Source organism: Montipora foliosa, chromosome 6 (genome assembly GCF_036669935.1).
Source record: "Montipora foliosa isolate CH-2021 chromosome 6, ASM3666993v2, whole genome shotgun sequence".
NCBI classification, from domain to species: domain Eukaryota; kingdom Metazoa; phylum Cnidaria; class Anthozoa; order Scleractinia; family Acroporidae; genus Montipora; species Montipora foliosa.
In genome coordinates, this window is record NC_090874.1 from 61,157,122 (window position 1) to 61,179,206 (window position 22,085).

Sequence of the window (22,085 nt, forward strand, 5' to 3'; positions counted from 1 at the left end):
TCAAGCATTCTTCGACTGAATTATATCAGTAAGCTGCTTGAACATTTCATTTCGATTTTGCAGCATTTGCATCATGAATTGAGTTTGGGCCTGTTGTTGTTGCTGCTGTTGCTTTAACTCATCTTCTCTGACTTTTAGCTCCCTTTGCCTAAGCTCTTTCTCATCCTCCATTTGCTGTTTTTTAACATCAATGCTCTCTTTCAAATACTTTAAAGTATCTACAGATTTTCTGCGGCTTGATCTCTTGGGGTTTTCTTCACCGCTTGGTTCCTTTCTCTTCTTTGTACCGGCGAGGGTTTCCATAGCTATCTGCTTCATATCACTGGCCATGGTTTTTTCTTGTTCTTGCTTTTTCTTTTCAGCCTCTGTCACTTCTCGGCTCTCCTCAATTCGTTCCTTGATGTCTCCACACGACTGCATGATTTCATCATATTCGGCACCTACTCCTGACGCTTTCTTTTCTTCTTGATCTTTCTTCTCGAATTCCTCCATAAGCTTGTTAAATCTATCCCTACACGATCGATCTGTTGTCTTGAAATCGTGCTGCGTGTTGGTATTCAGGTTCTCTTCAATTACTCTCCACACTCCCCCTCTATCTGACTGTTCTTATTGTAGGGTTCTATATGTAAGACTTCACGTAAAAGACAAGAATCATGCTGACGGTTCCATATAAAAAGTTTTCTTTTCCTGAAACATAAACAGAAAGGGCATAAAAACTTTGAAATCTGAGACCGTAATCCTTAGGTTTATGTAAACAATGCGACCTCTTGATGTGACAAACTTGGTTCGTACGGACCATGCACAGTAAGAAATAAAATGATATGAATGAAAAATAATTAAAGAAACAGTAATACTTACGTCTCTGGTTGATTCATCTTTAAAGAAGCTGTAAAAAAAAAGGAAAAAGGTTAAGTTTATGAGCACGCTAGACGGAGACCATGAGAGCTTCTCATGTTTAAAATTTTGACACGATGTTGACAGAAAGGAAGGAGGATTAATGTGCTATTTAAAACAAAAAAATGCCCAAAAATACCATCCTAGGCCTTCGATGAAGAGTTTAAGTGCTTATGGGATACACCTATGGCAGAGATAACCCGCTACAAAAGATAAACTTTACCTTTCAAAAACTCGTTCCTCGCGCTTCGAGTTTTGGAGGAAATCTCGTCGTGGAACGAGTTGCCAGAACGAAGTGAGCACGTGTTCTGAGCAAAACGCATGCGCATTATAGTCAATGATAAAATCTCGTTCTCGTAGTCGTACTCATTGTCAATGGTAACACTATCTATTACACCGTAAATCCCACAACGGGAAGACTAGCCCTCTGGCGTAGTCGCTACAACCTACGTGTGCAAGTTGACATCTCTCGTTGTTTTTTCAGGCATTGGTTTTAAAACTTCATCTGGATTGTTTTTCACTTCATCAAGAAATTATTTATTGCTTTTGCCTTTCCAGGGGTATCGTGTTTTATCTGTTATCTCAGTTGGAAAATCCTACGTGCACCTCAGGAAATGGCCGCGACTGTCAAAAAACCAAAGGCAAAATGCATTGAACGTAAAGCTAAATGTCACTGAATATTCCTTAAACTAAACTTGTAATGAATAACCAAAGCGCTGGATTTGATGAACTCTCTCACCCGCAGTGAAAATGCCATGCTGTGCATTTGTAGTTTTGTGCAGAAATAGCGCTCAAATGATTTTTGCTATCATTTCTTCATCAATGAAAACGAAATCTTTGAAATTTGAGAACAGAAATTCATCACAAAGTTGATCTCAAATTTGATCATTTATGGTCGGTACTTTTTAAATAAAATTGATTGATTTTTTTTCTTTTTCTTAAATGAACTCCATATTTTCTTCCATGTGCCATTTACCACCAGCAAGCAAAGGGATATCTCGTTTTCGAACTCTAAATTCAGCTACACATTTATCATCCTCAATTTCAAAATGTTGGATACAAGTCATATATGGACAGCATAGCGGCATCCAGAGACGCCATAGTATGCTTTCGGTTCGACCTTGTTGAACTGCGTCGTTGCTGTATTCGGCGACGACGATTAGACAGACTATTACTATTATTATAAATACTAAAATACTGAGTACCAGCCATCTCGAACAGAAAGATGTTAAGCTGGAGTAGCTATCAATTGGTGCCGGTGAAACAGTTCATCACCACTTAGCCCAATTCACTTAATCTTTGTATTAATACAGCGGGAAGGTCGGCTAAGGATTGTTCCCAGATTTGACGCCAAAGAGTGGTTGCTCCGAGAGAGCAGAGCAAGTACAGAACCAACAAACTTAACAAACGTTTTGGCCAGTTTTCCCCTCTCGTCAAGAGCTAACAGTTTATGTCAATCATTCGTCCTAATAATGAATTTTATCTAAGTGTCAAGTCTTGTAAAGTTATCTGAAGCCTTACTTTAAGCTCAGCTTAGGAAGCTCTGTGCTCTCTACGTGGCATAGGAAAGGTTGTTACAAGTGAATGATAAATAATGACGAAAAAGAGTCATAGCCACTTCTATACCACATTGGTGAGAGGCGAGTGCTCTCAACACTGCGCCATCCCTGCACCCCAGTTCAATACTTGAACTGGTTTGAAAAAAACAAACTGGTTTGAAAGAAATAAACCGGTTTGAGAAAATCTAAACCAAAAATCAAATTAAACCACAACATATACATGTTTAGCATGCTTGTTACTCGTTCTGCTTCAAAGCTTAAAGAACGAGGTACATTAATGAGTAGCGTGCCTCTTTCTCAGTGCGCTTATATCAGCTTGTTTCCCTGGCCTTCGTCACTTCAAGAATGAGGCATAAAAATGACTGTGTGCCGTACTTGTTTCTCAGCGAGCTTATGTCGCCCCATGAGTCAACTCGTCAGTTATGATGTGTTAAAAAACGAGACATACACATGTCTAGCGTACTTTTTGCACAGCGCACCGTTAGTTTACTTCCGTTTCGCATATCAAGACCTGACTTCCGTTAGTCGGGTCGACTTGAAATTTGGACGACCCAATTCAGTTCGTGTATCCTATGTCCTATTGTCTTCTGACAATTTAAGCAAGTGTCTCTTGTAGACATTGACCTAAAAATTCAGGCGGATTCAACTGGATTCGCACCGGGCATCACATACATCACAGAGGTCATGGGTTCGAATCCCGTTGAAGTTGTTATAAGCCTATAAAGGTGAATCGCAACACGTACCCTAGAATTTAGCAGTTGGCAGATTGCAACCTTCTCAGTCAGCCTTTTCTTTAGCATAAACGCTGAATTGTAATGAAAGGCCAGATTCAGTGGCTTATACGGCTTAGGTCATAGTTACTGTACAGTGGTTACATGAAGTGCTATAGAATGCACAATGAAGATTGCATTCATGCATTTTTATTCATTTTATTAATTATTAGGTTAGCGAAAATTACAATGAACCAATGCCATGACTACAAATTTTTTATTCTTAACACAATATTCGGCTTATTATGTACAACTTTCACGGCCGTTTATCATGAACCTAGGCATAGTTACAATGGGTAAACAATCAGTTCAATTACTTGGTCAATACCCAGTTTTGGCTTCAACAAGGAAAGTGACTTTTCAGCGAATATTGGTCGAACAGTGTCCCCATCAGTAGGCCTCTGAATTTCGTATGCATATGTAAATAAAAGTACGTTCAAGATCTATCGGTTTTCAATCTGCAGCTCGCGTGAAAAGAAGAGTCGGTTGCCTTATTCGCTTGATTCATTCGGTCAACGAATTAAAGGAAGACCTAAATCAATCTCGCGCTTTGAGTAAAGTTGCGATTCTCTGACCACTTTTTTGCATATTTGCGATTACTCAGAAGGCTCTACCACTGACCAGTAACATAAAAACGCACATAGTCATTGTCTGCGAGCATGCAACCTCGCAGAATTTGACTCGATATGCGTTTCATGATTGTTTATAATTTCAGTTTACAGTGTCCCCAATTAGTGCTCCAGCGCAAAAACGATCGATTAGACATTTAAATAAAGTTTCTTTTCTTTACCCCACGCTTTCTCATGTTTCCCGGAGAATATTGCATGGAATTTCGAAAGGTTGGTTAATCGCGCGGCTTCCTGCTGCTTCTTCGGCTTTAACATCGTTAGATCCGCGGCAAATTGCCGCATGGAGTTGTTCAGTGTAGGCTTGACAGAAGAGTCTCTCTCGCGCTTGAACTCTTCCTGATGTCTTCGTTAAAAGCAAAATTAATCTTCGATAGCTCTTATCTTGGTTAGGATCTACAGCTTAGCTTAGGAGACGAAGAACTTCCTGAATCTTCACTGGTCGAGGAGCTGTTAAAAAAATATTAAAGATTATCTATAAACTAAAGTAACAGTTTCTAACGAGATTAGATTACCAATTTTATAGAGCTACATCAGTTCTCATCTTTTGTATTTTTTGTTTTTGTTTTGTTTTTTTTCTGAATTGAGTAGAACGTGACATCATTTATTTGATCAGTATGCAGCACGACAGTTTTCAGATTGTCAAATTCGCGTTCTACATACTAGTTAAGCCGCATTCACACACTGCATTTTTAAGCTAGTGCGTAAATGACGTCATATTCTCCTAGATCCAGCTCTCCGACGGCTTATCTCTCACAGCCACACCAAGGACTGTGAAATGAAAATATTGCCGTCAAAATAAGTCGTTTTTTGCTTGAAATGATTGCATGAAATTTCGAATTTCGAGTATTCTGCACTAGAACTTTCGAAATGTGAAGAAAAACGAAAGGTGATATTTGATAGTACTATACTCGTCATTTGGGCAAAGTGACCTTTATGTTCTACATTTGAAAAGACTTAAAGGGGTCTTTCCGCAGGTACCGGAAAGCATCGTGTTTTTGGTCACTTGGGATTAGTCTTTATTTGGAGTTTTTTAGTTTTCTGTCTTTTGTTTCATTTGTTTTCCATAATTTCTGCTACGGCACTTGCAGAAGCTGCCACTTAAAGGCGTCCGAAGGAATACTTCATAGAGCATTTGTTGCGCAAACAAGGAATATTACTTGGCATCCAGAAACAGCTAATACTGGGTAAAGTCATATCATATCTTTGAGTTTAACAGCTGGTTATTACAGAAAACAAAATTTAAAAAAAACTGACCCAGATTACGCAATTTAAAATCCCAGCGAAGGTCGTGGAAAAAGAATGTCACTCCAAAAGTAGAAAGGGAAAAATAGAGGGAGCCGAACTAAAAACTGATTTTCATTTGTTTGACTCTTGATTGGAGCGATGATCAAAACAGCTGCTCTGGAGCGTCACTTCCTGTATGTCAAAAAAGCTACCAAACGGTGTTCAGATCTTTAAAAAAATTACGAAATACGCTCTGACGTTCAATTGCCCTAAGAAGACGATTTACCTCTTTTCTCGAAGCAGATCAATGCAGTGAAGCAGCAACACAATCAAAAAACTTGCAGTGGAGAGGGCAATGGCCACGAAAGGAAACACAAGACGCAAATAATCCCCGCAATCTGGACAATCCTTGCCTCTAAAGACAAACATAAAGTAGAACAAGCTGCAGTACGTTGGAGGAACATTGTACGTTAGGAGATGATGAATGTTCGCTTAGTAAATGAATGGGATGCTTTACACATAATAGCAGGAGCTCGTGATCATCAAAGGAAGCCTCTATCTCGCATACTCAATGACCTATGAGGCAACCCTTCCAGATTAAATTTATTCATCATAGAACGCCTCCCTTGGGAGATTCAGCAGGCCTACTGTTGTACAAGCAAATGAAAACAGAGCTATCTCAGCGTCGAGCAGAATGTGATACTTTTCGCGGGAAAAACCTGTTTCTAAAAATAAGTTTTCCCGGGTAAAATTAATGGTGATATAGGCTCCCCCTGATGATAGGGAGCTTAACAAACAAACAAAGACGGCTACGGAAGGACAACGGCACAAAGCTATAATATCGGTGGTTAAAATCGTGCTGCACGTGAAGAACACATTTTAGCATAATATTTTTGTGGTACTCTTTACAGCAACGGCGAGAAATCACTAAATTAGAGGCTTTCACGAAAACGCGAGCAGACAAATGTGAAAGTTTCATTCTCTGATTCTACTCTGAAACCGCTCGTACATAAGTTATTTTAGAATACTGTGTTTATATTGTACGACGTGAACGAGACGCCATAATCGCTGAAGACTGAACAATAGTGCAAACTTATTTTTGGGGTGACGTTTTCGTCAGAGTCGCCGTAGTATTTAGGTCGTTAATAAGTCGGGAACACTTCGAAAACAAATCCGAGTGGACTTAACGGTAGTCGATTATATGAGCTTTCTAATTCTAAATAATAAGACATATAATCACTTCATTCAATACCCATCGTGATCTACATCAACCAAAGTGACTACATCGTGAGACAACGATCATACGTCTTCGTAATTATCTATTTAACACCACAATGACCAATAATCATTTCTTAATTATGATAATCCTGATTTTATTTAGGATGCAAGATGCATTTTTAAGAAAACAATTAGTGAAAGATGAAAACCACGTCTTGATCCTTTGTTACCTAGGTTATGGATTACGAAAAAACAAAAAAATAGATTTCTCACTTACGGCGTTCGTTCAGGAAATAATTTTTGGACGATGAGAATCAGGGGCCCACTAATAACATATGACACCAAACTCATGAAGGCAAATATGAAACCAGAGTTTTTCTGAAATTGAAAGACAAAGATATATACATTTAAGATAAAAGCATTGTAAAGGAGCTTATCAAAAGTTACCAAGAAAACAACCAACAGCAATCCAAAATGACCTTTATTCGAAGTGGCGGTATAAACTTTCTTACAGGTCTTCTCCGTTGATCCAAAAATAAGGAAAAAAATCGCTTGAAGTCCCAAAGGAACTACAGTTGACCCTCCCGTAAGGGAACACCCGCGGGACCAAGGGTTAGTGTCCACTTACTAGAGGTGTCCGCTTATGGAAGGTTGAAAAAAAAAGGTGCGATAAAGGGCATATAATACACCACAACAAGTCTTTGAAAGCACGTTAAGACCACTTGTAATAATTATTGTGTTTCAAGGTGTAGACAGGTAGCCTTTTATAGATTGTGCTAGTAAAAGTAGCATATTGTGCCACTACCAGTGCCCATTTTTTGTTCTTTAAATTATTCCTCAGTTTTGCAAAATAAGCGAAACCGTGAAGCCCAAAAACGTATCAGGATCGTGTAGCAATACTTTTTTGGTGTCACAAGTTCCTCTTCTATAGCATTTTGCTTTCTTTGTCTTAGGGCAACGGTGTCTGGCTATGTTTGCTAGTTCTGGTATTGTCTCTAGCCATAACTCTATAACTCTAGTTAGCTGCAATTTATCGGGCAGCGTGGCTGACGCCATTTGGCAAACTTGCAAATGAGACGTACTGTGACCAACACCATCTGAGAACTTCCGATCCCGTCATCTCGTGCCAGACTGCCAACCTCCTTGGGAGGCTAACCTCTCCGTTACCAAACCGCGAATGCGGCTAAAACATTGAACAAAAATGGTCTCAGGCGTATCAATATATACCGATCATGTTAGCAGTGCTAGGTTTCAAAAATCAGCGAAAATTATGCTAGTTTCAATTCCTGAAATTATGCTAGCACAATCTATAAAAGTCTATAGACAGGCCAAATACGACTCTTATTGGTCAAGATAGGAAATCCAAAGACCTCAGAGGTTTGCTCTAACAAGTACATCTTTCAAAGACCTCCCTTTAATTTTCTGTATGAAAATAGGGGAGGGTTTTTAAAGATTTCTCTTAGTAAGGGTGGGTTCTCTATAAGATGCCTTTTGTTCATTAGAATATGTTTGAAGTTCAAAAAGAACAAATGACTAGAAATTCCAAAAAGACTGACAAACATGGCAAACCAAACAAAAAAGAAACATAGAAACGAACAAAAGACATTGCATAATCCGTGATTTAGTAGAGTAGTAAGGTATAAGATTTTTAAAATGTAACAAAAGGAAAGCCGCTCGATGTTTTGCGTTATTGCGATTTTGTCATTGTGATTTATTATAAAATCAGCAGCGGTTTGATCTCCTACTTCGTTGCCCCACAAGACTGTAAAGGTGCGGGCTCGGGGCGGAGGTCTTGTGCAGCGGTTCTGACACTAGTAGAATGTTTTAGGGAAGTCACTCCCCCCTCTTTCGCCCCCTCCCGCTCTTTATTTTGTTTTTGTTTGTCTGTTTTGTTATAAGTGAAATAAAGAGTCTCTATGATCTTAGTAAAGCTTCCATGTAAGTTTTTTTTTGGTTAGGGTGGGAGGGGGCGGGGGTAATATTAAGATCGTTTGGAGGGTGGGGTTTGCATCCCTTTGCAAAATGCGGGGAAGTCCGGCATGCGGGGAGATCAAGCGGAGACCTGGCTCCAGTTGTTTAAACGATGGATAGCGCTATCCGCCGGACAAATCACTATCCAGTAGATAGTGAAGTCATAGCAAAACCAATTGCATTATCCAATGGATAGTGATTTATCCGGTAGATAACGTTATCCACCTTTTGAACAACTGGGGCCTGGATGTCAACTCCATCCTATAAATGTGATTGTGGGTCGTTTTGGCTGGTTCTGCTAAATCGAACCCTAGAGAATGCCTCTCATAAAACTTCGATAGTATGAAACGGTGTCCGATGAATATTAACTTTATTCACCTTGTTTTTGCCAATTAGTTCTGTTGCGAAGCCGAGGGAACAAACGAGCATCGAGGAAAATCCTAACCCGAGAAGCACAACAGCAGGGTAGATCACGGCTGTGTTGCATTCAGTGATGAAATAAGACATCACTCCAGAGCAGACAACAAGTAGAGCAGCAAAGGTAAAACACCGCTAAAACAGATTAAAAAAGAAAAATAAATAAAGAGAATATTAGCAAACTGAGCAGACATGATCATCCCATATGATCTCTTTAAGGTAGATTAAGTCGCGGGCAAATCTAACTATCCAGATAATTTAACATGGCCTCACCTTCGAAGGGATGGCTTAATTTAAGCCCGCCGCACGCTACAGCTATGAGTTAGCAAAGTTTCACTCGTGAATGTTGGCGTAAGCAAGTTCCCCCAGTGTGCGGTGGCGTTTTGAGCGCTAATGTTCACGCGTGCCATCGGCGCCGAATATTCAACATGTTGAATAATTTTGAGCACGAGTGAACATTTCCTCCAAGGTGCGCGTGTGCAAAGCTATCAGATTAAAATATGAAGCAAATACGCATGTGTGTTACAAATAATCGGGTCGCAAAAGTGGAAGGCACGGTTGATATTTTGTTTTAATGCTAATAAGCCTTTCTAGCCTCGCTATGACCAGCAAATTTCAAAAGAATTTTTGTTTCAAAATGAGGGCACTAGGTCTAATTAACATAACGAAAAAAGAGTCTAAAAGTGGTCGCCACTAATGAAAGTGGTCTGTAAGCCGTCCTGACTCCTTCTTGTCTATGAAAGAGATAGCGTTGGAGCGTTTGGTGGAAAAGACTGCTCATCAACGTCTGCTTAACAGTAAACCATTTTAGTAGCACTTCTTTCGAATTCCCATTTTGAACGGTATTGCAAGGATAATTATACTGAGTGCAACGCAAACGACTTCCCAAAGTTGGGGAATTGTCTGTTTTGGTGTCCCCTGAGGTGGGTGGGAATTGACCGCCAAGTAAGCCCGAGACAGTTTGACAGGAACGATAGGGCATCTTTAACAGGAATAACTGATCTACACATAGCACCTGTTTTGTCCTAATAATAAATACAAGCATTTCAGAAATCACGATGTCGCTTAGAGAATAGGTAATTGATAGTTGAGGAGTACATGGCGAGCTTACCTGTGATCAGGCATATTTTTCTCCCTCTCTAGAGAAAGAACGCCTGATCAAAGGTTAGTATCTCGAGCAGAAATGAGCCATTGTAAGGGGTTTTAGGGATAAGAGATAACTGACGAAACAATTGTAGGGATAAGGGATAACCAAGTACTTAAGTTTGATAAGTAATTTTAGGGATAACAGCCTCAGTCATTTTAGGGATAAAGGATAACTGCTCCCGGAATTTTAGGGATAAGGGGTGACTAAAACCCACGTAACAGGGCCACAAAATTGCATTTCGAGGAGTCAAGAGATTCTAATCTAATGCAAAGACTCTCGTCACTTGAGATACAAAAAAAAATTAACGAAAACGAAACAAAGATATCTTTAAACAGCTGAAAATAATGTTTACAATAAAATTGTTAATATTTCAAAGGAAGTGTATGAATCACAAAAAAAGATAAATCTAAAATCACTCATTTTTATTTACGAGTTTTCACGGACGCCGAGCCACTTTTAATTTACTATCTGTAACGTATTATGGTTGTCCTTTTGTTTTGACGAAAAGAGCTTTCATATCCAGCTGAGCTCTGTTTGATGGCTTTCATGTATCTCTCATATCCACTTTTACTTCTACCACTTACACTTACACTTTACTGATGGTAAAGCAGAGCTGCATCCATTTGCATGGTCGTGGGTTCGATAGGAAATCTTTGTTTAGGTTTTTTGGTTTCATTAACACAAGGCTATCGTTCTCCAATAACTCTCCCGGAGAGTAAGGTACTGAATATTGAAAGTGCATTGCACAATGAGCTCTCTCTGAAAATGTGCGCAAACTCCTTTGTTAATGAAACGCAATGTAAATAATGACGTCAGTAGATTTCCTTATTAGGGAGCTTAATAAAGCTCGAGACGGTTTTGAGCCGCGGAAAGCAACCGGAAGTGAACTTTTCTCCTTCTTAATTTGTTTTGACACATTTATATTTTCATATATCCTTTCTCTAATAGAACAATTAAATTAAAACTCTGATAGAGGTTATTTGCGTGCAAAATGTTCACTTCCGGTTGCCATCCGTGCCTCAAAACGTCTCGTGCTTAAGCTTCGCATTCTCCTTGAAGTCTGGGGCCTTTTCAGGCTTCTCCGCAACTGCTTAACTAAGTTTTCTTTCCTTAACTGCGATGGTCTTTCACTTTGAAAAAGACATGTATAAGCAATAGATCTTCTTTGTTTCTGATCCAAACGCTTTCCTTGAAAGGTTTATTTCCTCCGGTTTAAAGTTATCTATCTGTGGGACTGGGAATAATCTTTTTTAACGCGAAGGTTATGCCCGAAGGCCATTACCCAGAGGTGTCGATCTCTCTCATTTGGCGTTGGCCAATGAGTTTTTTTTATTATCTAAATTTAGAATACGGGTCCCGCCAAATTATGGCCAATCAGATTGGGCATTATGACCGCGGCACCAGTATTGGTTTGCAGCCAAGTAGCCGCACGAGGGATTGTTCGTGCTTAAGGCCTGGAAAAACGCTCGCAACATTTCAACGCACCATCTTGCAACATTGTTGGGCACACCATGTTGATGTTGCCTTACCCAATTTACCTTACCTTGTTTCCAATTATCCCAACAAACGTCTTTGAAAATATAGAAGATACTGTGGCACTGATAAACATAATGAGTGGCAGGTAAGCAATGGATTCCTGAAAAAAAAAAAAAAAAGAAAAAGAAAAAAAGCTACAATTGCAGTTTTACACCTAACTGTTTCCAATGTACACGGCCTTTTCATCTAGTAAAAAGTATTTGTAAAATTACACAACTTTGAAAAAAAAGATGGGGCACAGCTGGCCTTAAATTTTAGAAAGTTTTCCAAAAGCAGGCAAGCGAAATTCAGTGCTTAAAGCAGATTGAAGAGCAGTCACTGGCGATATCATATCTGACGTAGAAGAGTTTCTTCTTCGTGGCCAAAAATTGACTCTTTTAGTTTTGGTTATAGAATGGCCTATTGGTTCAATCTTTTGACATCTGTACATACCTTACTAAGACGAAGTCTGTGAATAAGTAAAAGCGGCAGATAAGAATAGGCGTGATATTGTAAGGCCCTTGTACAGGAATACACGACGGCAACCTGGAGATAATATTATAAAATGACAGTGGCATTGAGCTTCAGGGTTGTCTTGGGCTGTAATAAGAAGTGCTGTTAGTAGTTGTTGTATAAACCGTTTCATTTCTTTAATGTTGATAATCACATGATTTAGGGCGTGGAATAAATAAGCACGAGTAATTGTTTTCAAATACGGCGAAAAAATTCCAAATGCAGTTTGTGGTCTTTGAAAGAATTTACGAGTGTTCATGTAATCCAAGTTGCATACCCTGCGGTTCTAGTGACCAAAAAAACATGAGATAATAATTCGAATCCCAGTGATAACCCTATGATAATTATTTGATATTTATTTAGTATTAGTTTGCGCTCAGGTTGCGAACGTTTATCCGTTGATTTTACTCCACCTTCTCACCAACTGACCAATAAGGTGTCGTCTTTGAAATAATAGAGAGCTTTAGCTTTTAGTACAAGAACGACTACAAGTACGAGATTTTCTCATAAGGCAACAGTGAGCACGCATTCTGGCGGGAAAAACGTGATGCCGCCGTCATTTTAGTACAAGGTTTTGCAAAAAGGTCGGCGAATCAAAACAAGTCAACAACACGGTAGCAGTTTTGGCTTTTTTTTTTTGATGAGCAAAAAGGCTCAGTTACCAGCAATAAGAATAACTGAGCAACCTATACTGCTAACAAAGAGTTAGATTAAGCGTACGGGTTATAAATTTCCTTAGCATTTCCGCTAAAAACGGGCAGTCAAAACTCGTACTCGTTCTCGTCCTCGTCGTAGAATATAAAAGTCCCTAATCACGCAGGTTGACACAGAACTTAAAAAAAGATTTCAAATAATTTTCATCGGAATAGGGTCATTTATGGAAGAATCGCTCTTTTACTTCATGTTCTCTTGAAATGACTTGTGTAATTATTGCGTGATATATATGTTGATTGGCTCGCGTGGAGGGCGAAGAACACGATAAGATCACTCCTAAACACATCAATGAATTGGAGCGGCCATTATGAAGGAGAGCACATGGACAAAACATATACCACACGGCATCTTGGGTACCTACCACGTATGCATTATGGGCACTATGCGTAAATTATCAACATAATGATGCCCAGTTTCAGAATGGACATTCTGTAATTAAGATGTGGAAAATTAATTGAGGTAACATGTGAACTTCATTTGGATTTCACGGCAAAGAAATACATGTGACCTAAATCCTATGTTTTCAATGGCTGTCAACCAATTACATCTATACTTACCATGTATAAGCGCGGATCAATGAGCCAGTTTCGTATAGTCCTCTTTGCGTGTGTTCGTGATGGAAGAGCGGCTTCACTGTCGCGTGAAATAATAAAAGGCTTGCTGTTTGCCTTAGTCTCGGATAAAGAAACGCCCTTGGTTTCCAGTGAAACAGCTGGGAGGTTGATGGGTGCTGGAACTTTGTCGACGTTTTTGTCATTCGAAACAACACTTGAATTAAGTTCCATTATACTACCAGAGAAACCTCTGTTGTCAACACCGGCGCAATAAACATTTCTCGGTGAAAGATTTTCTTCCGGAACATCGTCCTTCTTCGACAACGCTGGCTTTTCTTCCCTCTGGTCTCTGATGGTCGTCCATCGGATCTCATCGCGGAAACTAACACGAGAAGTTTTGCGCGACGGGAAACTCGGCTCTCTGGTTTGGTCGGTTTTGCCAATCGAATCAGCATCTGAACTCAGTTTTATTGCACTACCAGAAAAACCTCGATTTTCAACAACACTGCAGTTAACATTGCTTGATATCGATGAAAGATTTTCTTTCGGAACATCATCTTTCTTTGTTGTCGCTGACTCTTCCTTCTGCTCACTGATAGGCGTCCATCGGATCTCATCGCAGAAACTAACACGAGAAGTTTTGCGCGACGGGAAACTCGGCTCTCTGGTTTGGTCATTTTTGCCAGTCGAATCAGCATCTGAACTCAGTTTTATTGCACTACCAGAAGAACCTCTATTGTCAACAACACTGCTGTTAACATTGCTTGATATCGATGAAAGATTTTCTTTAGGAACATCTTCTTTCTTTGTTGTCGCTGACTCGTCCTTCTGGTCACTGATAGGCGTCCATCGGATCCCATCGCAGAAACTAACACGAGAGGTTTTGCGCGATGGACAATCCCGCTCTTTGGTTGTCTCAGTCTTTAATTCTGTAATGCAACAAAGAAGACTCGTAACAAAGAAGATTGTTTCGTCTCATAGCCGGTCATAGTAGCATGTATTTGCCTCATCTCTGTTCTCTGTTTTAAAAACTGCTTAGCCTGATCTATTTTAAATCATTTTAACAATCCTGTTGCTATAGCGCAGGATTATTATCCAGGCAAAGAGTTCCCGATTTCAAGTCCCAGACGGTCAATAAATAGGAGAGAGACTTCCATGATTTGTCCTAAACCTCCTTCTTCAATTAAAAACAAAGTGCCAGTGGACTGATCTCTGTATGTGTCAGCTGCTTTTATAATAAGGTGGCTCAAACTAGTTTCAACAATTCCGAGTGAATGCTTATTAGAACGATTCATTCTACAACACTATTTCGCGTAAAGACAATGTCATGGTGTCAACTGAAACCCCAATCATTGCTTAACAAGATTAGCAGGCTAAGATAAAACCTGCAGTAAAATTCTTAGGAGTTGATTCATAGCTACCTTTACAGCTAGAAAAATTGGTGGCTGTAAACTCGCTGAGGACCAGGGAATTTTTTTTTAACTTTGTGGAGAGTTTAAGTTTCATCGTTAAAGTTAGCCTGCTAATCACTATCCAACAATGAAAATTGAAGGTCACCGAGCTCATGTTCATCCTTATATGAGCGTATAAAGGCAAAATATGGGGTGTTCTAGGTGGCTTTTTTGTTTCCATGGAGACCTATTACGTCACATTAATAAGTGCATATTTAAGTTGTTAATTAAGAAATTATTCAGTTTGGACTTTCATATGGTGTGATAATCTTTCCGCTACGTAAAACAGCGTTGTACAGTTAATCGCTTTTACTAATAAGACATCCTCCCAGAATTGTTAAAACTGACAAGGGCCACCTTAATTGAGATATTAAAATAGGTAGACCAATAATATACCCAAGCTGAAAGAGCTTATCTTGAAACTGCTTTCAAAACGAGGGGAAAAGTGTGAGTGACTCAAAGAACCAGATCTGTTCTGTTAAAGAAAACAAATTCACAGCAAAAAGACAAACAAACGTTGAATGATGCAGGTTTTTAAACTTACTAATTTAACTTTCTTTAGAACTTTCTTTTTCAAACTTCACGATTTACTTTGTCCAACAAGCTCTTTCCAACTGAATTGTTTGTGACTTTCTTGAAAAAAAATGTAGTATTTTTTTTCTACAATTTAACACCCAACCTGTTGCAAGACGGGCCATCAATTCTCCGCGAGCATCCGACGAAATGAAAGCCGTTAGACTCTAAGAAGGAAGGAAAATGCGATTCACAATAGGAATTAATCAATAAAGCAAGTTTACCACTCTCGTTACCCTGCTTTCTCAAAAAATAACCACATCACAAACAAAGGTTCAGTTTTGGTAATGACCAAGTTTAAGTGTCCATTGTTTCAGTTATAGAATTCTTTAGGATTCAACAAATCAAACATCGGTTTTAACAAGAGCAAATAGAAGACAATACAACAATCGCAATATGACATGGCAAATCAAAAGACTAAGGCATCATCCTGAAAATTTTAAAAGTGGGCAACCATGGGCTGAGGCCTGAGCTTTCACAACGCCATGGATTGTGGTCTTATTGCCTCAAAGAGCTGATTATTTTCTTCAGGTAATCCGTACATACGCGTCCTGCTTTACTAACTAGCTAGGCGAGAAAACCGGACTCAGTGAAATGTTGCAATGGGTTTTCAAGCTAAATTTAAAACAGAGTAGCGTATAGACTAGGCCCAAACTTACTGCAAAATTTGCCGCCTGTAAGGTCGATAATTTCCTCAACGGGATGTCGGGATTCGCGTTCATGCAAAGAGGCTCTTTAGTCCCAACATGAAATATCAGAGCAAGCAAAACCCCTAGTCCCACCAATATTGCAGACATTACCTGAAAAATAAGGGATATTTGTTTTTAATAAATTCTCAACCTCGGATAATGCATTTCCCGTGTTCTGATTGGTTCACTTAATCTCGGTTATCATCTCATATACCTTAGTTTGACCTTATATGGTAAATGATTGCGCTAAACGTTGCTAAGCTTTTTTTTTTTTTTCGCCGGAAAGCGAAACTTCTCTCTGAATAAAGCCAAAGAAGAAAAAAAAAGTTTGGATCAATACCGACGTTTAGAGGTACACATCGCCTCTTCATCAAATTTTTTCGATTTCGCTCGGATTTTCTCCCTTTTTTCTCGTATCTCGTATTTCCAAACTTTTGGAGTTTAAGGAATTTAATAAAACGACTATTCCATTGGCGCTTGTTGGATATGAGAATGGTTATAGCCAACTCGGCGCTACGCGCCTCGTTGGCTATTTACCATCTCATATCCAACGCGCGCTCATGGAATAATTGTTAAATAAACTTGAATATCGGAGAATGCCTGTCCCGGTTTCTGACTATTTGATAAATTAAAACAACGCCGAACAACAACCTAAATCTTAAACAATACCAGTAGCAAAAGCTACTCAGCTTTCAAGACCTTTTAAAGGACGTATCTATATCCTAGACTATAGACTAGTGGCTTATCGGTTTTAAATTTTAAGCTGTCATTGGACAAACAAAGTCGGCTCCAGAAATACGAAATACCCACCAAACAAAGTAAACAGTTTGGACGGTTGCAAAAGAGGTAGAAATTCCTGATATCAGCCATTCAAAGCTCAAAGCAAATGCGAACTAACGGCTCTTTCCTAGCACTGTACCTAAACAAGGAAGTACGTTCGTTTTTTAACGGAGTTAACTGATTAGAGTGTAATGTGAAGTGCTAGGTTTCTACCCCATATGAAGAATGTGAGCGTTAGCCCTACTAATGGAAATGGCCCACACAAGGACAGAGAAAAACTCTGACCAGGGTCCCACCCTGGTTAGAGTTTTGCTCTGTCCTTGTGTGGGCCCATTTCCGTTAGCAGGGCTAACGCTCAGATAGCACTTCACATTACACTCTAATCAGTTAAATGTGTTCAAATATAAGTGCTAAACGGCCAACGTTTGCAAAAACGCAATCCTATCTTGTACGTTCGTTTTTGCCGATTGACTAAGTTTTTAAACCTATCCGAACGCGTAGTTATGCCAACCCATAACAACCCCAAAATTTATTGCGACACTGAAACAAGAAAAGATCAAACCGCACAAAAACCGACAAACCGATCTCAAAGAAGACCGTCAAAACCGAGAACCCCAACGCCGCCTCGCCCCCATCTGTGTGAACTCTGACCGCCATGGTATGGAACCATTCGTATTGTTGAGCCAATTTCCCTCAAGCATTATAAAGTTAATAAAATGTCCATAGTTTCAATAAAGTATGATATAAAAATAAACACCAAGTACTTTACCATGAAATCCTTGGAACTATTTTCAGAAATTTGACCTTTGGAGTCCAGGCCAAATATTACCCAAGCCACAGCACAGGTCGAAATACCACTCAAATAAGTAAAAGCAGTCCTAAAATGGGAAATAGCATGTTTAATTACCACTTCAAAATTCGGGGTTTGAACATTATTATGACTATCAAGTGTAGCGGAAAGGGAGTCTTAAAAACTAAACTGAAGTAATTTTGGTTTCAATTAATCTACTTTAAATGCATTGAATGAATTCCCTATCACTGCTATTCCTCTGTTCTTTTATTCGAAAGAATCTTAACTTGATATTTGTGATATCCTTCATTTAGAGTAAACCTTTTCGTCAAATATTATTGAATCTTAAGATTATCAGCAATCAATTAACTAGATCTCAATCTGTATTTCACTGTAGTACCTCACATCTTTACAATAGAAATATTCACTCGCTCTTGTCTTAAATATCAATTATTTCCTTTCGTAATCTTTGTCATTGTAAATGTAAGAATTAACTATTTTATCTTTGCTCCACCCAACTCGACTAGCCTTACTATTAAAATTTGGGTGGACAAACTTTTCATTGTAACTAGTATTGTATGAAATAAACGTTGTTGTTGTTGTTGTTGTTGTTGTCTTAGAGGATGATAGAAAAGTGCATGGATGATTTGTTGCACTGGGGACCATGGGAGCCGCACTGCACCCATGCGCATGCGCAGACAGTGCAGCCCAGTGGTTGGGGCGCTTGCCTTGACGGTTCAAGACCCGCTCTGACCACTCGTTGCATTTGATCGTGGTACTCCCTAATTCAACTTTTCGGTACTTGTAAATAGCCAACTGGATTGTCACCAGCCAGTTTGGATTTTGAACTATTGTTATTGTTCTGTTCTGTTGTTTCGTTGATTGTATTTCAATGGCCCTGAAAAGCCCCTTTGGGGAGTGGACAATGAAGTTTGCATGCCAGTCTCTATATACCAACAGGATGTCTTAACAATGTGACATTGGCTTGAATTGCAAATAGCTCGTATGTAAAGGACAATGATTAGGTACAAACCTCCATGCGCTCAATTCTACTGCTTCCATTTGATCTTTGGCAATGAACGGAATAAGAGACAAATGAGAAATATCCAATAAGCTGCCGGCGACACCCAAAATGAGGTTCAATATTCCAAAGTATATCAGCAACCACTGTTGTCCATTCTCACATTGAAAAAGGTAGCAAGGAGTGAAAAATAGCGGGACGAATACTGCTTCCAAAATCGTCGCACACAAATGCCAAGACTTTCTTTTTCCGAGCTTTCGGGACAGAAATGGAACGCGGATTCTGTCCAACAAGATCGCACAAACAGGCGACATGACAGTGTGAACCAACTGTTTTTCAAGAATCAACCAGGCGGAATCTGTGGCAGAGAGACCAAGCACGTTCATAAAGAAGACAAGACGGAAAGAGAAGAGAAGTTGTCGAGTGATGTCATTGATGGCGTGGCCCAATCCACAAGCAAAACGTTGAAAGAAGGGTGTGCGAGACTCAGCCTGTGACTCGCTTAAATCATAAGATCTATGATGCAGATACAGTGCATTCATTGAAAAAACCTGAAAAAAAGTGATTGTCAGTTATTTTGCAGCTAGTCATGTGGATGGAAGGCTGAAAGGCTTTGTAAATAACAAGAGGTTAACCTGTTCTAGAAGATTCTTAGTTCATAGATCTCCATATGTAAAAATCCCTTTGCATTGGTTATGTCATCCTTAGGGGATGGGTAATTTGAATTTCAAAGGAATTTCATATACCACATCCCCTCACTTCACTGGTTATAATCCACCCGTTCCAGCTTAGCTCTCGAGAAATAAAATATAAACAAATAAACCGTTGTCATGGCCTTAACACGTAATCCAAAGCTTAATATAGCTTGATGACGTCAGATGAAAGAGGTTATTCTTGACCTTCTCAAAACGAAGGTTTTACATCTTGAAAACCAAGAATGAAAATCAACGATGGTAGGTTAGAATGACGTTACGATGACTCACTCATTATTTTCAAATCGTAAACTATAGTCGGATATAATAAAATGCTTGTCAACAATTAACCTAGTGTCCTTTAGGTGAATAGTTTCGCATTGATTGAGTCAGATTGACCGTTCAGTTTAGCGGTTTCTTGTCTTTGATAAAAAGGATTGCCTCTCGTAAATTAGGCATTCCAGCTTCCCACAGCATTTCACACCATCGAACGTCATTCTAACCTACTATCGAACATCTCTATACACAGGTACACAGGAGGTTATCGTGAGGTACGGCATGGTATGATTTGGTGTGTTGCGAAAGCAGTGTAGAGACGATATGTTATTCAAAGATTTCATGGGTAGTTTTTAATTTCAGGTATGTTTACATAGACAAAAATACACTCGTGGCTTATCATGTGAATTATACCTAGTTCTCTGTCTGCGATTGAGGTTGATGTTCAAGCCAGTAAAATATTTCAACCGTCCCCCAACGTTTACTATGTTCAGATGATAGTTGATTTTGGCGAGGGTTCTATATTATCCTGTAGAATATACAGGAACTGCGCAAAGGAATTGGTGGGCGATCAAAACTAATAAAAGGTGGACATGTCATGCAATGTAAGAGATTTTATGTGACAGTTATCTCGATGCAATGTGCATCCTTCACAAAGGCTCTTGACCAGCTACTGTCGGTCTTATCAACTGTGTTGTTCTTTTACCTGATCCTTGAAGCTACCGCGAAAAAAATCACTGATTAGTAGATTTATTAACATCAGCTTCAGAGTGCCTGTGCTGCAGCTGAAACAATAGCGAGTCATTTTGCAGTTCGAGTAGAAACAACGAAGAGCCGTTTTCATGCAAATATATTCAAATTTATATGCACAAACTGCAGTCTGGCAGAGACTACAAGAGCTTTGAAAGAATGCGCGGATATGTCGCATTTGCAGTTCAAGTACGATTAGACCTTTCTCTGAACAGATCAATTTTGAGACTGATTACTGCTCGAGAATCCAGTCTGTGAAAAGGAACTTATAAGGGTGCTTTTTTTTTTCTTATCCGATAGGTTTCCGATACATTCCAAGGCCAATTTTAGTTTAACGAATCCATTAATTTGACTGTTTCGATCCGGAGTCTGGTCTATGATTACACGAGAGCTACAAACTGATAAGAAAAAGTCAAAAAGACAAGGAGCTAATTTGATTAGCAGTGCTTCAAAAGCCCTATCCGTTTGTATTACTGGCAATTCATCGTAAACAAGTGTACCTCTTAAATTCTTTCCTTGTTTCTACATGTACTAAGAAACCCCTGACTCCGGAAAGGTTTTAAAAACGTATAAAGCGTTTAGAAAAAACGTTTCCTGCCAGTTTCGGTTACCCCGTAACAGGGGAAATATGCATTAAACATTTAAAAAGGTGTTAATTAATGGTTCTAAAATATCAACTGACTTACCATTGTGAGTCAACTGAGTCAACGGCGAGTGTATGATGACCGGTTGAGCGTTAACGACTTATGTGAGTCAAAAGTGCGATAAGCCAGATTTTATATGGAGCGACATTTGCGCAAAAAAAAAAGAACAATGATTGCGTGTGCACAGCCGTCGAATGCAGGAAATGAAGGTTAATTACGAAGGTCACAAGAGCCAGCCAAGCCCCATTGTTCTCCAACTGCTTCGTCAACGGCTCTCAATGCCTCCTTTTTTATTTTGTGAGATCATCTCATTTACCCTAGGACTTTCAGGGAGCTCAGTAAAAGATCATTTGGCCCGCTCTCGTGTGGTATGAATATGTTCCTTAGAAATGCGAAAAGACGTCAAGTCCATATGCAATGTACACCGAATGATTGCTGTGACCGTAGTTCTTGTAACGTCATGGATCATGCGCTCGCGTGCGCAAAATCTGGGGTTTATCATTTGGTACACTCCGAACCTACTAAAAACAAACCGAGGCTGAGATTCAGTTAACGACGTCTTCATTGTGGTTTTCTTACATGGAATGATACACTAAAGGAATTCAGTTTGTAGTATACCACATTTTAAGAAAGTTAAGAATAAAAATTAGCAATCATTTGGTTAGAATTACGTTTTGATGACTCTCACTCATCACTTTTCAAATTCGTCAAGTCCGATTTCATTATGTAATAAAATTAAAAAGGAATGCAACGTGCATGGAATGCACGTGAGTGTCAATTGAGTAAATAGTTTTTGATTCAGTTTAGGTTTCTTGCCTTTGATAAGATAGGCGTTTCGTAAATTTGTCTTTCCAGCTTTATTCAATTGTGAATTTAAGGTAAAACTTTTTGTGGCATTCGGATACACACGGCCAATTAGGCTCTGGTTGGAATATTAATACCAAAGGGTGACATCACGACAAACATCGCTATGAGTTTTTCCAGGCTAACAGCTTAATTTTATATAAGGTCGAATTTACAGTAATTGGATGATAATGATCCGTGATCATAGCTGTGAGTTTGTCCTTGAGTTTATTTCTGTCGACATTCTTTGACATCCGTTGCTCTTTCTTAAACTTAAACTCTTTTATTATTTTTTTTTATAGCATAGGAATCAACTTTGTGAGAATATCGAGGCTAAAATTTGCGAAAATTTAACAAAATTCTGAGGATTTGAAAAAGAGTATAACTTTGTGTGGTGCAAACTTGTAAATAAAATACAATTTTATGTTTTAAACCGCACTCAGAATGCTTT

At 39.1% G+C, this 22,085-nt stretch overlaps 2 protein-coding genes across 4 annotated transcripts; both read right to left on the reverse strand.

The window, feature by feature from the left end:
• On the reverse strand, positions 1-492 carry LOC138005866 (mRNA export factor GLE1-like). Its single transcript, XM_068852043.1, has one exon. The coding sequence runs from the start codon at positions 490-492 to the stop codon at positions 1-3; it is 492 nt and encodes a 163-aa protein (XP_068708144.1).
• A 2,932-nt stretch (positions 493-3,424) lies between these two features.
• LOC138008039 (uncharacterized) lies at positions 3,425-21,251 on the reverse strand. 3 transcript variants are annotated; one of them, XM_068855215.1, is made up of 13 exons: positions 20,834-21,248; positions 19,065-19,223; positions 18,442-18,980; positions 17,388-17,496; positions 15,809-15,949; positions 15,256-15,316; positions 13,129-14,054; positions 11,798-11,890; positions 11,373-11,465; positions 8,644-8,817; positions 6,572-6,672; positions 5,363-5,491; positions 3,425-4,299 (listed from the first exon to the last, which is right to left on the reverse strand). In XM_068855215.1, the coding sequence occupies exons 3-13, from the start codon at positions 18,969-18,971 to the stop codon at positions 4,239-4,241; spliced, it is 2,418 nt and encodes an 805-aa protein (XP_068711316.1). In that variant the 5' UTR covers positions 18,972-18,980; positions 19,065-19,223; positions 20,834-21,248; the 3' UTR covers positions 3,425-4,238. The 3 variants fall into 3 exon arrangements, with proteins under 3 accessions (XP_068711316.1, XP_068711315.1, XP_068711317.1); XM_068855214.1 differs by lacking the exon at positions 19,065-19,223; XM_068855216.1 differs by lacking the exons at positions 6,572-6,672; positions 19,065-19,223 and having other exon boundaries at positions 20,834-21,251.
• Positions 21,252-22,085: the final 834 nt, after the last annotated feature.

Excerpts from the sequence above, each read along its gene's own strand:
- LOC138005866 (XM_068852043.1), bottom strand. The coding sequence starts at position 492 with ATGGAGGAATTCGAGAAGAAAGATCAAGAAGAAAAGAAAGCGTCAGGA.
- LOC138008039 (XM_068855214.1), bottom strand. Across the intron at positions 15,950-17,387 it reads ATAGTTCCAAGGATTTCATG|GTAATGTCTGCAATATTGGT; the intron begins GTAAAGTACTTG and ends CTTATTTTTCAG. Across the intron at positions 14,055-15,255 it reads GATGGCCCGTCTTGCAACAG|AATTAAAGACTGAGACAACC; the intron begins GTTGGGTGTTAA and ends GTTGCATTACAG.